At 37.9% G+C, this 16,959-nt stretch overlaps 2 protein-coding genes across 3 annotated transcripts; one reads left to right on the plus strand and one right to left on the minus strand.

Annotated features, from left to right (window-relative positions):
- The first annotated feature begins 756 nt into the window (after positions 1-756).
- On the plus strand, positions 757-9,810 carry LOC124863885 (kinetochore protein Spc24-like). 2 transcript variants are annotated; one of them, XM_047358426.1, is made up of 6 exons: positions 757-904; positions 3,688-3,862; positions 3,998-4,145; positions 4,225-4,329; positions 5,786-5,862; positions 9,613-9,810. In XM_047358426.1, exons 2-6 carry the CDS (start codon positions 3,697-3,699, stop codon positions 9,717-9,719), a joined length of 603 nt encoding a protein of 200 aa, XP_047214382.1. In that variant the 5' UTR covers positions 757-904; positions 3,688-3,696; the 3' UTR covers positions 9,720-9,810. The 2 variants fall into 2 exon arrangements, with proteins under 2 accessions (XP_047214382.1, XP_047214383.1); XM_047358427.1 differs by having other exon boundaries at positions 758-904; positions 4,001-4,145.
- Positions 9,811-12,634: 2,824 nt separating this feature from the next.
- LOC124863884 (sphingosine 1-phosphate receptor 1-like) lies at positions 12,635-16,464 on the minus strand. Its single transcript, XM_047358425.1, has 2 exons — positions 16,332-16,464; positions 12,635-15,169 (listed from the first exon to the last, which is right to left on the minus strand). The coding sequence occupies exon 2, from the start codon at positions 14,914-14,916 to the stop codon at positions 13,708-13,710; it is 1,209 nt and encodes a 402-aa protein (XP_047214381.1). The 5' UTR covers positions 14,917-15,169; positions 16,332-16,464; the 3' UTR covers positions 12,635-13,707.
- Positions 16,465-16,959: the final 495 nt, after the last annotated feature.

Raw genomic sequence — 16,959 nt, forward strand, 5'->3', positions numbered from 1 at the left:
GCAAAACCCCCTAATTTTAATATATTTGTGACAGCATGGTATTGTTACTCAAGGTACTTTACAAGACAAATGGAACCAAATTATATACAGAAATGTGTAAAACGTTGCATTGATAACTAACTGCTCACACCTGATCTCAAGAAACTCAAAAAAACTTGTTTGTTGCATTCGCTTTGCTTGAATTTGACTTGCTGAGTTTATTTAATTTTTTTCCCCTGCACATTTAAAGTAAGAAGCTCTTGTTTGTAAAAGCCTGAGCCATTAATTGACGTTTATTTTTTCTGGACTTTTACATTGTGGCTTACCTTTTAGAGACTGCAGAGAAAACAAATATTCTGCTATTAATATAGTTTGGGGGGATTTAATTAAAATGCTTCCTTCCTGAAAACTTGCCTGGTCTACAGCACAGACATCAAATATGATTTGATTTTTTTACTGGTCCATATTCGTGCTATTGCAGTGTTTAAGATAGGAATTTAAAGCCATTGAGATTTCAATGCTTCCTAAGAAATAAAAAAATTTTTAATACAATCTTTTAAGCTTTTACAGAAATATCAAGAGCCTAATAGTTCTTGTCATGTGCTTGGAAGACTTTTAAAATCTGTACTCTGGAGTGAAAGGCAGTTTAGTATTCTAACTTATTATGAATATAAACAGAAACTTGAACTATGGCTCCTTCACATTTGGAACTATATTAAATTAATTTTTCCTGAAAATGTAACCATAGCCAGGACGAGGATTGATCATTTTTAGATGTTTAATCGCTCAAGGCTGTCGTTGATTCACCACTGGGCAGTAGGGGGCGGAAGAGTGGTTCACTTTCGCTTCAAGTCTTTCAAACTACAGAAGAAGTAAATAACAGGCGCGCTGAAGTCTGAATTTGAATCAAGAAAAACAGCGAAGGGTATGTTGTTTTCTGGTTAAACATAACTAAACTAGAATGTTTCTCCTACCCAACCCGTATTATTTACAGCATATTTTAGGTTGTTTACTTTAAAAACATCAGTCCGTGTCGCAAAAGTTACATACGTACTACTTAAAGCATAGAAACGATGTAAACAAAACGCAGTAAAGCCGTTTCCTGTGCGCTCTTTAATGTAATGCACCTGATTCATTTAGTCAAACATTAGCAGCAGAACATTTACTCAAAAGTCTTATTAAAGTTAATTTTTTAAATATGGTGAATAGATAGTTTTGTCTAACTGCTACCGTGTCGGTGTTGTTTTTCTTCAGCAACCAACTTATTTTGCAGTAACAAACGTTTTAAATTTCCAGAGAAAAAACACGAAAATGTCATCTTGCTCTGGTGTGTTGACAAACCGTAGGACTATTTGTGCCACTTCCGATGTGATACATATTAACTGGTGGCGAGATCAACGGCTTGTTATCCATGCATAAGGCAGATGTTTCTAAAAGGTAGTGGGCCGCGTCAATGCCTGATTAAAATGTGACTAATGTAACTGTTATAAATCCCATTTGACAAATACATTTTTGTTGCCACAGACAAAAATTATGCTTCGAATAACTTCTGTCTACAGAGCAGCATTAAAGGACCTCGCTCCAGGAGCACCGCCGTTGACCATGACCAGTTCAGCTTGCGATACATTATACCCCGTTGACTTCTAAATATACCACAATAAAATAATTGAAACTGCAGGATACATAAATAACTGCAATGTTAACTGACCAACATGTATTTTCCGCACACCTGATTTGAATTGAAAGCTGATTAACAGGCTTTTGATGAACTGCACGCATCTTCAAGTGTGTTAAAAGGTTTGCAAACCATCTAAAAACCTAAGAAGAAAATTCTGCAGGGCAGTGGGCCTTCAGTACCAGGGTTGAAAAACACAGTTTCCTCAAATAAAGGTTCCACACAATCCCAAACTGGGTTTATAAGGTTATGCTATTAGTGTAGAATAATCTAGTCCAGTTTGAATTGTCGAAGTACTGTAGCTTTAGAGCTGGACCAGTTGTAAGATGGTCCAAATGCAAAAAAACAAAACAAAACACTAATATGGCCCTTTATGAAACCTTCACAAATCCTAAATTGTGTTTATAAGATTCTGAGTTGGAGCAGATTAAAGATGCCCTTAAACTCGTGCCTCGGAAAACAAACCCAGATCAACTGGGGCTAAAACACTTAATCGGATTAAAAGATTATTGAAATAATTGTCAACTAATTTAGTAATCAAATAATCGTTAACTGGAGTATATAGACTCTAAAACATGCCATTTGCTGAAAGAACAACCCACTCAGGATGATAATTAGGCCAAAATTGTACAAGAAATATATACATTTTGCATTTAAGATTAACAAAACTTATTTTTGTGTAATTATGCTCTACATAGAACTCCTCAAGTGGCATAGTTTTTGCTTCACCTGGTTCAAATTCTGTAAAAAAAAATCAACTACATTTTGCTATCTGATGATTATTAATATAGACTGGTGACTGTCACATTTTCAGAGTCCGCTGATCATGGAGGATATCTGAGTCTCAATAGTCAATGTTTGTGAACATATTGACGTAATTCTGATGTCAATGAAAATAAGAACTTTTTTCAGTGGTGCCTCTTACGCCCGAGCATTAGGGTCACTTGGATGAAACGAATTAACAAGAAGTATGTTTTTGTGGTTTACCTGTTTAAAGTTAAAATGAAGAGAGAAAATAACTATAAGGTGGAGATGAAACTGGTGCAAAGTCCTGCGGCACCCATGATTTCTGTAACTTCATAACAAAGAAATTCTTCCTCTTTTAACATAATGATCAAGTTGAAACGCAAGGAAGCTATCCTGACGCATATAAAATGTGTGGAAACAAAACAGCGGTTTGAACATTTCTTCAAAAATATCACCACTTTATTCTCCACACAAAATTATGACTTTAATCACGATACACATGTTCACCGTTTTTCCTTACCATTTTATTTTATTTATTTATTTGTTTGTTCTGGAATCAGATTTTAAACCTTCTTGAAAATCTTTGCTCTATTTTTCAAGCGAAGAGGAGAAAATAAATCCGCCACAATTGTTTTCCTCCAGTGCTTGAAAATAATTAGATTTTTTTTTTTTGCAAGAGTTTAAGCCTTATGATAAAACATTTTAATGTATTCAACGTTCAACATTCCTGTTGGCTTTCAGTGATTCATTAGTGCTTTTGGAACGGTTTATTATATGGTACCTTGAGATCTCTTTCGACGTTTTTATGACGATTCTCAGGATTTGACACAACAGAAACAAAAGCAGGACAAGTTCTGCATAATATACAAGCTGAATGTTAATTATTTTGCAGATATGAACAAAAAAAGGTAAATCAGATTGTATTTTGCAATGGTTTATTCTTTCAGTTGAACTCGCCTTGTTTATTTCCTGGGTCGGTTATCGCCCACAGAAACATCTGTTTCTACCAGCTGCTACTGCAACTTGCTCTCCACCACCAGTTAATCTGTCACAGCGAAGAATGAAGCTTCCTGTCACCCTTCATTGTTTGTGGTGGTACAGGACAGACCGGATCCTTTCATTATGCGTATAGGAAAGTATGAAATACTGCAGATGCTGTTGACACTGAAAGTTTCCTTATATCTGGATACTCCTGAAATGAGGCCACATGTCAGAATTTTGTGGATTGCGTTTTAAATCTGTGTTTAATACAATCCATACTCATTCTGTTCTGCTCTGTTTTCCAGCTGCCCACAATGGCTCAGGGCCACAAGTTTCAAGACCTGGAGGAGACTGGGGAGGTGCTGGTGGCCTTAATCAACAGCAGTGAGCCCGTAAAACTGCAACAAGTGAAAGCCGAACACCAGGCCCTTTTCTATAAACACTTAGAAACAAAGAAGATTGTGACTCAGATTCTAAAAGGCAAGAAATATGATGTTTAGTTGTTTTTGTACTTTGTACTGCTTTAGACTGTATGTTTAAATGATTGTGGCAGTCCTTTTTCCTGATGGCATTCAGTACGAGTCGTTTCAACCATCTACCACTGCCCTTTCTAAGCAGACACTGCACAGATTGAAGAGAGCGCCGGTAAGAGGCTGCTGGACATGGAGGAGCAGAAGGAGCACAGGCAGAAGGAGCTGGAGAACTTGGAGGAGCAGCTGCAGCAGTGCACAGCCAAAAGTCTGATCACAGACTCAGAGATACAGTATCCTTTTCACATGTGTGCTATTCAATGAACTGTTTGTTTGTGCTGTTCCCTGTTTGCATCCTTAACTGTCCCCCAGGTTTCTGCAGAATGAGCTGGAGAGTCTGAGGAAAACAGAGGGCAAACTTGAGACTCTTCAGAAGGAGGTGGATGAAGACACCACTGAGATCATCCCATCAGCATTGTGAGCAGCAAGTGATAAAGCCAGCGTCTATGTGGAAAAACCCACATTATAATAAAACGCCTGATGAAAGTATTCATACCCCTCTATTAGCCTTTTTAGATTTTGTCAAATTAAGACAAAACTCAAAAAAATGTATTGAGATTTTATTTAAAAGATTAACACAAAGTAGCACAAGGTTTTGCACACATGTCAGGGAGAAAGTTGTGGAGAAGTTTAAAGCAAGGTCAGATTATGAAACAACATCCCAGCATCTCACAAAGCTCTGTTCAATCCAACATCTGAGAACGAAAGGGTAGGCCACTGCAGAAAACTTACCAAGACATGGCTCTCCATCTAAACTGACAGGCCAGAAGAGCAAAGAGGCCCAGTGTAACTCTGAAGGAGCTGCAGAGATCCACAGCTCTTTCGCTCTGCAAATGTGGGCTTAATGGAAAAATTGTCAAGAAGAAAGCAACAGTTAAAAGAAAGCAAAATAATTCTCATTTTCCACAGGCAATGAAGGGGACACAGCAAGCATGTGGATATGAACGTGCTCTGGTCAGAGGAGACAAAAATTAACTTTTTTTTTGCCTACATGCAAAATGTCAAGTGTGGTGAAAAAATAGCACTGCACAGCACTCTAGACACACCAATCCCGAGTCAAACATGGTGATATGCTGTGGGGATGCTTTTCTTCATCCAAGTAAGGGAAGCTGGTCAGAGCTAATGGGAAGATTGGTGGAGCTAAATCCAGAGTAATCCTGGAAGAAAACTTATTAGAGGTTTGAACAGATTTAAGACTGGGGTGACGGTTCCTCATCCAGCAGAACAACAACCCAAAGCATACAGGGAGAGCTACAATGGAAGGGCCTAAAAAGAAGCATAGTTTGTGTTAAAATCTCAGTCAAAGTCCAGACCTAAATCTCACTTAGAATCTGTAACAAAAGTTGAAAACTGACAGATGCAGATACAGATTCTCAATTTAGTCTGACTGAGCTTGAGCTATTTTTGCAAAGAAGAATTGGCAAATATTAGTCTGTGCAAAGCTGAAATATACCTTAAAAAACTTGCAGCTGGAATAGCAAACGATGGATCATTGATAAGGGGCTGAATACAAATGCCCCACAATTCAGATTTTTATTCCCAACGAATGTAGGAAGTTATGGATCAGTTGTATTGGTCTGTGACATAAACTATAGTAAATACATTGATATTTGTGGTTGTGATGAGACAACATGGCATCATTTTAGGGGTGTAAATACTAAGAGAGGTGCTTTACTCATTTCAGTATTTTATTAGAGGATGATAGGAGGCACTGCTCTCATTGTCAGTTTTTATAAATACATTAGGGAACATGTGGGGCTGAGCAGTTAAACCACACAAGCCATGTTTGAGTATTTTATCACCTATCTTTTATTGAAATTCAGTATTTTTATGTATTCTGCTGTTTTTTTACTCTAAAAGTTTTCGTTTCCAGATACGTGGCTCAGGTGTACTATTTAATAACCAAGATCAAGTGGGAATACGACACACCGGCCAATATTTTAAAAGGAGGTAAAAAAAATATTAAGCTGATTCTACTATAAAAGGTTTTTATGTTTTTTCTGCTAATGATAACTGATGGGAAAAATATATGTGCCTCGCAAAGTTTGCCTTCTCACTTGAGCCAAATATGGTTGATAATTTTTATTTTGTATTTTTTGGTCAGAAGCCTAACAAAAAGAGAACGGAAACAACCCAATCATCAGTCATGAACTCAAAAAAGAGACCAATATGGTGCAGGTCAGGGGTGTCCAAAGTGTGGCCCTGGGTCTGTTTGCGGTCCTTGGAATTATTAAAAATTGTGTGAAAATTGCCTGTCATCATAGGCCTTTAAAACAGATGAACACTTGTTTAAAAATATTGAGATTTTCATCGACAATTGGTTAAATAGTTTTTTGTTTTTGCTTTAAGTTTAATTTTGATAAAATTTGACCACAAACATCCAGTCAGTTTTCAAACAAGTAGAGCCGGGTGCTTCCATTCACTAAACTTGCCTAAATATTGCAGCAGAAATTTCTAGACCATCAAAATAGAAAATAATTGACATAATAATTGGAATTGTATGCATTTGTTTTTTGTTTTGGATCTACAAAACATAAACAGTAGAAAGATAATAAAATCTTGCAGATTTTGGTCCCTGTGGCCAACAGTTTGGAACCCACTGGTGTAGAATAAATCAGCGCTCACATTTTATCAGTTAGTTTTTGGTTTCAAAACATTAACAGAACAAACAAACTTGAAATGACTGATGTTCATTTAATCAGCAGTCAACATTTAACTAAATCATTCAAATATTAACCCCAGAAAAAATATTAACACTTTAGGCCTTACTTATATATGATCTATAGTGCTTTGAAAACGTACTTGCCTCCTTACAAATTTCCTTGCTTTTGCTTTTTTTTTTTTGTCACATTTGAATGTTTGAGATCATCAAACACATTTTAATATAAGATATAGGTACAACAGGGAGCATCAGCATTTTCTGATTTGGTTGAAGAATATCTGACCGATTAATGTCTGGACAGAGCCAGTAACATGAACACATTCTTCAATAGGTTCAGTTCAGAAACAAGCTCAGCATCCTTCTCTCCTGTTCACAGCCAAACAAACATCTTGAAGCCTGTGATCTTCTCTATCCCTGACCACACATCTCTGATATTGTTTTGCTGGAGCTTGCTCTCCAGCTTCTTGTTTTACACCTCCTTGATGTCTCTACTCTTTACTTTAGTTGCTTCGGTATACTTTTCAATAATTCCCTGTCTCCATCTCTGAAGGCTCTTTTTTTGTTAAGCAGGTCTTTCATGTCACTGGTGATCCAAAGTTTGTTATTGGGGAATCTCACTATTTGAGCAGAGAAAAACAAGATTCTGATCTGATCTGCTTAGAGGAGGTCTTGCTTTAGAGATGTATGAGTCCTTTAAATTTGCTTTTAACCAATTCCAACATTTTGTTTTCTCCGGTAGAGCAGCTGACAAACTGTTGAAAAGTTGGAAGTGCAGCAGAGAGTGAAGCATCGTTAAAATCACCAGATATTGCCACAAACACATTGGGGTGTTGCATCTGTAGCCTAGCAACAACTGTGCTGATGGCATTTTATGCAGTGTTGGCAACAGCTAAAGATGGAAGGTATACGGTTGCCAAAATAACACTGGTGAACTCTCTGGGTAAATAATATGGATAAAAACTTACTGCTAACAGTTCAATATCTGGACTGCAGAGACGACCCTTCACAGTAACATGTCCTGGAATGCACCATCTGTTGTTCACATGTACTGCTAGACTACCTCCTTTGCATTTGCTGCTCCCCTTTAAATCAATGTCTGCTGGTATGGTCAGAAAGCCTGGCAGAGAGACGCTGGAGTCAGGGATATGCTCTTGCAGCCATGTCTCAATAAAACACAACTTTAGAGATATTAATCAGCTGCTCCTGGTTGTTAAAAAACATCTTATTGCTATAGTGACGCATCAAATGTCCAAAAGTCAAAAAGTATTAACTGATACCGGAGAGAACAATCGTCCAAAAAATAAATTTTTATCCACCACAAGAGGAATTTGAGTTCTTAAAAAGAATATTTCAGAATGAAAAGTAACAGAGCTAGTCCAACCTGCTGCCACCTTGAGTGGTGCAATTCAATAATTTAAATGGAGCCTTGTGGTGGCTGATAAAGCAACATGTCATCTAAATGATTTAAAAAAGTACTAGAAAAACAAAGTCATTCACATCTATCGGTCAAGAAAATTTCTGAAGCCATTTCTAGGACTGAAGACACCAGCAACCAAAGTGAGAGCCATAATCCACAACGGCGAAAACATGCAGCAGTGGTGAATGTCCCCAGGAGCGACCAGTCATCCAAAATGACTTTAAGAGCACATAAACAATTCAACCAGTTGGTCCCAGATCATCTAAACCTCTGCTGGCCTTACTTGCCTCAGTTAGGGCCAGAGTTCAATATTCAACAATAAGAGCGAGAGACTAGGCAAAAATGACCTCCATAGGAGAGTTCCAATGCCAAAACCACAGCTGATCAAAAAAAATAGTCAAAGTTGATAGTGTGATGGCCACTTTGCTTTCTCAAGACCTGCTAAAATTTATGGAATAATGAATTTTCCTCTCTACCAGAACATCTTGCAGGAGAATGCCCAGCCAATGATACAGGTCTTCAGACCCAATAACCTTTGGGGTATGCAGCAAGACAACGATGCAGTCCACAGCAGCAAGGCCGCCTTTGAATGACTCAAAAAAACTAAATTAAGTTTTGGAGTGGTCTAGCCAAAGTCTGGACTTAAATCCAATTTATATACTGTAGTAGCACCCTAAACATACCATTCATACTCGAAAACCATCCAGAGGTGGGTGAATGAGTGAGGAAGTCAAACCTTCTCAATGGTAACGTTAAAAACCCACTGCTAGTTATTACTAACTCTTGATGTCAGTTGTTTCTGCTAAGCGTGGCACAACTAGTTATTATGGAGCAAATACTTTTTATATGTTCAGCCTGGTTTGGATAGCTTCTCTCCCTTTATGTATGAAATCTCACTTTTGTATTTACTCAGGCTATCTTTGTATATTATTAACATTTGTTTGATGATCTCAAAAAATAGAAGAAATCTGTGAGGCAGCAAATACTTTTACAGCTGCTCATGATAGCATGATGGCTGCAGTCTGGAGCCCTGCTGGGATTACTAGGTGAAAACACATCAGGAGTCTAGTGAAGGAAATCTACTGATTGTTCCGGGATAAATTTGGTTCAGTTGTAATCCAACGTGCCAACAGGTTTCCAAATCACTTCAAGTTTCAGAAGCATCTTAAAGACATGAGCTTAGATTTCTACAATTTTTTCTTTTTATAATAATCTTCTTTACGTTGTTAATAAAATTGAAATAAACAATTCTTCGAATAAAATTTCAAAACAGTTCAAAAATAACTTCTGATATTACTGAACAGCATAGAGAATATGCAGTGCCCTTTTTTCTTTCCACACCTTCATTATTACCAACAGTGTAAAGATTCAGCTAGAATGGGTCACCTAAACATATGAGAATATTATCAGCCAAAACACTTGTTCAGTAAATAATTATACTATTTCTAATGGATACAATTTAAATGCTTTTTAAGCCATCTGACAATTCAGTCTGTTTCATTGGTGGTGCTGCGGTCAATATTTCAGCGTGTTTTTGTTTTGCCATCCCTGATCTCATGCATATTTCATGTATCTGCCTTATTACACTCATGCTTCTGCACCCAATTGTCTTCTCTTGCAGTGCACTATGGCCTAGATCTGGCCACTCCCATCAACGTTGACACATCAACACGCTCTCGCAGCGATATAAGTGATCAGCTGTGGGGCTTCGTCAGCACCAAGTGGTAGATGAAGAACAGATGTGTGCATTTTTTTTGTCTACCTGTTACTCTGCTTGTTGTTTTTTGTCATATTGTATTGATAAAATATCTTAAACCTTTGCGCTGGTGCTTGTTTGATTTGTTAGAGCAGCATGACCTGAGCAGTGGGGAGTTGGCCGCTAGATGTCGCTATAGAGCTGTTTGGGTTTAACCAAAGCCAGCAGGGGTTCATTGGAGCACATTTAAAGGAAGCATTTCTCAATTACTTTTTTGTATCAACTAAAGGTAAGAAAGGGCTGCTGGAAACATGAGCAGAGTTCTGGTCAGACTACATGACAGCAATTTAAATTGCAAACAATATTTCTGGTATTTATTTTTTGATTTTCCTTCTTGAGATCTGCTTCCAAACTGCTTCTTACAACGGATATCATCTACAAATTTATATAATACATTTACGTTCAGTTAAGTAATTTTACTCTTTTAGTGTAGCCAACTATTGAGCCGTCCTTTTCACTTTAAATCCCATTTGTTAGTATGTTTTTAGTTAACACAACAAAGAAGGAAAAGTTATTTTTGTGTATTAATTAACAAGAAAATCAATGTAACATTACTTCACATTCTTGTTGAAAATTAAGTACACCCATTTTCCTTTCTAGGGTTTTTAGCTGAATTATAAAAATTATTTTTAACCAACTCTAAAATAGATATAATGTAACGGAAGTCCAACATTCATACTGCTATGAGATCTAAGAGGGACAATAGCATTTAGGTGCTCATAATTAAATATAGAACATTAACTGATCATCAGGAAGTATGACCATTTCCATTAAAGCTTTTGGAGTTATGTAGGTGCATGTTAGCACAATGCCAGGGTAGGAAGATATCAGCAATGCCCTTTAGAAAAGCAAGTGCTTCTGAAGATACATCTAGGAAGGGTCAAAAGACCACCCCCAAAGGCTACACCTAAAGCCTGCTGGCCTTGATTGTGAAGGGTTTTTAGGATGAAATCCATTTTTGTTAAAACGATCATGGCAGAAGATCTGAATGAACCACACACAATGTACAACACCATGGGTAGAGAAACCCGAAAACATGTGAGCATCTCAGTTGTCAAGCCCGGTGGTGGAGGAGTGACTTGGGCTGGTTTAGAAGCAAGAGGCCATGGGCACCAGGCTTTCGTTTAGTCGACCACAAACTTGTCTGCACAGCAGAGTATCCTAGAGTCAACTATAAATCCATCTGAGAGCTGAAGTTTGCGATTGGGCAACACGGCAGCAAAGTAACAGCAGAATGGTTGAAAAAGAATGGATTCAATGAGCTGTGATGTCTGTAAACTTTAATGAAATGAAGTGATGTGGTAAAGAAGAGAGGGCAAGAATTCATCCACAACAATATGAGAGACTGATAAAGTCATACAGAGAACAACTACTTCAGGGTATTGGTGCTGAAGGTGGTTCTGTAAGCTATTGAATCATGGGTTGTGCTTTGTTTTTCACACACTGCTTTTCCATTTTGGCTTCATGTTTGTTCAGCATGACAAGGTAGGATCTGTTGGTTGGTTGGTTCTGTGCGCTTAACGTTAAGATTTAAATAATTTCTGATAAATTGTGTCAGGTCTAGATTTGAAAGAGGGTTCATCTCCTTTTTCTCATGTCTGTATCTAAACATTAACAGTAAAACCGAAGCTATTATAGCCTAATTATGTCTTTATTTAGACATGATAGCGGTGATTCAGCAATTAAAGGTCTGAATTGGAGCAGGCTCCTCCGATAGCATCTATTCTCCCTGTCAACCTCCCACACGTGGCACTCCGTCTTGCGTTGCTCACACTCAGACTCGCTCTATGAGAAGAGAACTGAATCTTCCACCTTACATGAAAATGAGGTTGTTTTTTTTTTCCTGTATTCAGCAGCATGACGAGTTTCAGAGCGAGCAGGATGTGGAGCTGAATCGGAGAGGCGCACTGTCATACATGCCAGTGTGTGGTTTTGTTACGGTAAACAGCATTGGACCCAATTCTGCAACTTCACTGGTAGCTCTGCCTCTTAGTGGCTTTAGCACGTGGTTTTTCACTTCAGCTCAGGACCCCGCTTGAAATAGCTTTAGCTTTCCTTTGATCACTCTGCTTATATAGGAGTAGGTTTCGATTGTAATGAACTCAAACACCACGAATATCGCCCCATTACTTGTTACATAGCATTAAAGCTGCTGGTTTTTTTTTCAGTTTGATCTTGAATGCTTACATTCCTGTACCAATATACCAGATAGTCAAGTTGTTGGCTAGTATTTTAAGAATTAACAATCATTAGATACAACTTCACTTTGGCTCATACTTTATATAAACTTAGCACATTTATTATAATTCTTATCCTTGCAGGGTCATGGAGGAGCTTGTGCTTATCTCCAGAGGTAGGGTACACCATGAACAGATCCTCAAACCACAATAATAATAATAGATCTTATTAATAACTATCTTATTTAATTTAAAATCTACCTAGTTAATCAGACTGATTACATTTCAATATATAATATGGATTGCGTGTTCTGTAAATTGAAATTGTTGTGAATATATAAAATTTTTTCATAGTAATAAACGAATAAATAAATAATATATATATATATTTATTGTTTTATTACTACTACTTATAATAATAAGAATATTCTAATTAATATTATTTAAAAATATTGGTTTTGTTAGAATAAATAAAAATAATATTAAATAGTAATAATGATGAATTTGTAGTTTTATTTTATAATACATATTAAATATAATATCAATAATAAATCAAGTTGTTATGCATCATCCTTTATTAAGACGAGTTTCTAAAGTTTTGCATTGTATTTATATCCACATTTAGTTTTCTCAAGAAAAAAACTAGTGAAAATGGAAAGAAATGTTTTAAGTCATTTTGTAGCTAAAAACAATTAACACAGAGACCTACATGGAAAAATCATTCACATATGTTTATTCAGTGCACATAAAAAACATAATTTAAGTAAGACTTTTATAAAAGAAAACCCAACTCATGGAGGTTATACATATTTACAAAATCTACTGACTACAAGTAAATAGAATTTATTCTTTAAATTTTTTTTTTACAATGTTACTGATAACTCACCATGTCAGCTCAATCAGGGAAAAAACAGGGATGGTTTCACTTATAGGTCTTCACAAAAAGAGTCCTTTCATATCATTTCACATAATAAAGATGAGCTTCCTCTAAAAGAAATGACTGTCTATAAAGCTATAACTTTTAACAGCCATGTTCCAGCCTGCAAAAGGCGTCGCCAAGCCTCAGCTGTCAGCTTTTATTGCTTTAATGCACTGGTCGTGTGCTGCTACATGTGTTGGAGGGACCTCCAAAGCTGAAAAGCCACCCAGCTCCATCTGACGTCTTTAGAGTCTCTGATGTTCCCGGTCTCAGCGCTGACCAAAACTCACATGGCAGAGATTAAACAGTTTTGGCAGACTTCGTTTTTTGGGTGTGGAGGCCCAGTGATCACGACAACGTGTCATTATACGCTACAAAGGCAGTGGGAGATAATCCTAACCCCAAATGTCAAGCTTGGGCTTTCCCCTCTCGATCAGATGCACATTACAGATGCTGTAAAATGTCAACAAACAGGCTCGGATTTCTCGGTTTTTACAAGACATTTTCAGATTATTTGCAATTTTCTCGCAGAAGAAATCACTTGATTAATACTGGACTTGTTTAGGAGTCTTGACAATGGTAATGCTAGCTTTGTAGATTTTTTTTTCATCATAGTTAAAAGACAAGCTTTTAGCTATGATGAAGGCAACAATATCTACAGAGAAGAAGTGGCATAAATATAAATCCAACAAAAGGTTTTTTCTCCCAGCTTTGCAAACATGGATAGTTTAAAACTAGAATCATTTCAAAGTGCATTAAAATTTTTCTCCTTCTGATGGTTCTTTAAATATGAGTCTTTAACACAGAAGCACAGGAAGACCAGTTTTCAGTCTGCATGCTTGCTCTCAGTTCTGAGTCAGAGTGTTATATCTTCGATATCCTTGGATAAATAGCTTTAATAGTTGAGGGAAGGTTCCCTGAAGAAACTGTTGTGTCCAGTCCCTCCAGTCTGTGAGACACTGCGTCCGTCTTAGTGGTGCTGAAATCCAGGAAGGCCAAGCCAAACTTCTTCATTTTCCCGTCTGAGGTTAGGAGACAGCGGTGGCACAGAAGCCTGAGGATGGCCTTACGCATGTCTTTGCTGGTCAGCGTGTAGATGATTGGGTTGAGTAGGGAGTTGAACACTGCGATGCCCAGGAAGTACTCAGCCTTGAAGAGCACCTTGCAGCCTTTGACCGGAAAGCTGAAGTCCAGCAAGAAAAGGATAAAAAGAGGCAGCCAGCATGCGATGAAGACCCCCAGGACTATGGTGACGGTTTTCAGAAGGGCCATGTATTTCTGGGACTTTCGGTAAAGACCTTTGCGCTGGGGAACTGTAGCAAGGCGCTGGGTATTGGACTTGACGATGCGAAAGATTCGCACATAAAGCACCACGATGGACATGAGGATGGCACTGAAGACGGTGATGCAGAATAGGATGTAGCTTTTGGCGTAGAGTGGAAAGACGGTGGAGCACTTCTCAAGCTCCCCGATGCAGTTCCAGCCCAGGACAGGAAGGATACCCAGGAACACTGACAGCATCCAGCTGGCTCCGATCAGAGCGAACATCCGTCCCTGTTTGTGGCCCTGGTACGGCTTCATCCTCACCATGGTGACGTGGCGCTCTATGGCGATGGCCAGCAGACTGATTATGGAAGCAGCCAGCATGATGAACACACATCCCTCCCTCAAAAAATACAGCACAGGGGTCATTTTCAGTGTGTTGGAACCAGATGTTAGAATGTTTATCATATAAGATAAACCAGCAAGCAGGTCCGAGAGAGTTAAGTTTCCCAGCAAATAGTACATGGGGATATGGAACTTCTTGTTCTTCCAGATGGCAATAAGCACCACAGCATTCTCTGCAACAATAAGCAGGCAGACCAACAGGAAAGCAATGGCTTCCGGTTTGAATCCAGGCGCGTACTTGTCCGCATTTGACCCATTTAGCTTGCCTGTATAGTTGTAGTGCTCTTTGATGACTTCTTGGTTCTGGTACACACTAAACATGGAAGACATTCCTGTTGAGAAATATTTGGGGATAGTGGATGGAACATGAGCAGCATATGCTGCTTGGCTAGAAACCTTGCTCATCGTTGGGATTCCCTATGAGTGGAAGACTGGTTTGTTTTTCTGCCTTTTTACCGAATATAAAATTAGATCCAAAAGCAGGATGTCAAAGAGTCCTGCAGTCACGCATTCTTTCGTCTCTTGGTACGTATGCAGTGGAAAAAAGTGTTGCTTTTATGCCGTCAGCCAGGCTTTCTTGTGGTTTCAAAGGTTTCCTCCTAAAACCTTTTTGTTCGATATCTGGGATGCACACAGATGGTAGGTAATAAGAGGTGACCTGCATAACAAAAAGAGACAGATTGGTTAGACAATGATAACCAGAAACAAACATGAGAAAAAAAAAATGCAAAAATGACATTTTAAAAACTCATTTTACAAATAACTGCCTGAGCTGGTGCAATGCACAAGCTAACTATGCTGCTGCTTAGTGGCACCCCAGGTCAGCAGGGGGCACTCAAGAGCGCTGGATCCATCATCCAAAAGAATTTGAAGTTCCTCAAAAAATTAGACATCTTATTGGAGATTTAGGAGAACTGATAAATGATGGCGGTTTTATTTAAACAGAATAAAACATTCAAAGTTTTATAATTATGTAACGACAATAATTTAATTACTCCATAAATCAGGTCTGTTGGTTGATTCACATTTCATGAACAATGCAATAGCAGAGTCATGAATAAATAAATTATATTTTCTTTGTGACTGTACTGGGTCTGCATCGAAATGGTGTACTCTGGACACCAGAATGAGTAAGTCAGGGAAATAACCTTGTTTCAACAATTTAATTACAATGTATTAAATAACTGTTGTGAACTGAGATTGGGGCCCCAAATCCAATTCATCCAGGACTCCATCTAATATCTTGGGCTGGCTGTGATTACTAACATTACTAATGAGGTAGAAAATCACAGTTTGCTTCAGAACTCGTTAACTGTTTCAGTAAAAAATGAAACGAGTTTGGCTTGAACGGGAGCAAGAAAGAAACAAATGATTTAACAAAACTTCCTTCTGAACTCTGGGACTAAGTGGAAGCTTTCTCCAGCTTTGCGTTGCTATTATCTACAAACAATAAAGCTGTACAAATCTAAATAAACGACGAAGAAAAACGTATATAGATGTATGTTTTTTGCAGCCCATTATCAGTGCCTACGCTTATGCGCAACCATCCAAAATTGCCGATTTGTTTCTTAAGTATAAATATTTACTGTTTTTCTGTACTTAAATAACATATCTAGTTTTAAAGGTTAACGTTTGGTTGGTTACATGCCCTTCAAGTTTAAAGTATAGCTTAAAAGAGGGATTTATGTTATAATGTAAAGACTTAAAAATTACAATGGTTCTACATAATCACACCGAGGAGACCAGGCGCACTACAACTGCGTGTAAAACGTTTAAAGGAAATGAAAATAGTCACAAAAATTGTGCAATTTTGCACTCACCGTAAAAAAGTTTCACGCCAAATATCCACTTATAGAAGTCTGCAGAAGTGAATCCACGGCCGCAGGAGAGGACGCTGCGCTCTGTCTGTCGATCAGAGCGCACCATGCGAGTAAATGCGATGTGTGAGCGAAGGAGGGCAGGACTGAACATGCGGGGGTTGGCTCAGTGTTTGTGTCCTTCAACGAGCTTTTCCTCCCTCCTTCTTGACCCCCCGCAGTTTTCCTTTCTTCTTTTTTTCCCTGAGGACAAATTGAAGCTCGACGAAGGATGAGAAAGAAAGTCAGAGCTTTGACTTTATCGGTTTACCCTCATGTACTGTATGGCTACTGTACAAATCCAAATGCATGTTTGCTACTGTATTTGTCTTGCGTCTAATGTGTAATTATGAATGCATGTTGCTCTTCAGGTTTGCTGGAAAGGGCAATCAAAAGTAGGATTATTGTAGAACAAACAACCTGCAGTTTAAATTTTGAAGGGATATACCTTTATTTTTAAAATTTTACACAAGCATATTACTTTGAAAAAATAATGTTAAATAATTGTTACATTTAACCACATTAGCTATTTGGTAACAAATCCTACCTAAACTTTTACATTAGAATGGAAAACGTCTGCCGGTCTTTTCTG

Source organism: Girardinichthys multiradiatus, chromosome Y, assembly GCF_021462225.1.
Source record: "Girardinichthys multiradiatus isolate DD_20200921_A chromosome Y, DD_fGirMul_XY1, whole genome shotgun sequence".
NCBI classification, from domain to species: domain Eukaryota; kingdom Metazoa; phylum Chordata; class Actinopteri; order Cyprinodontiformes; family Goodeidae; genus Girardinichthys; species Girardinichthys multiradiatus.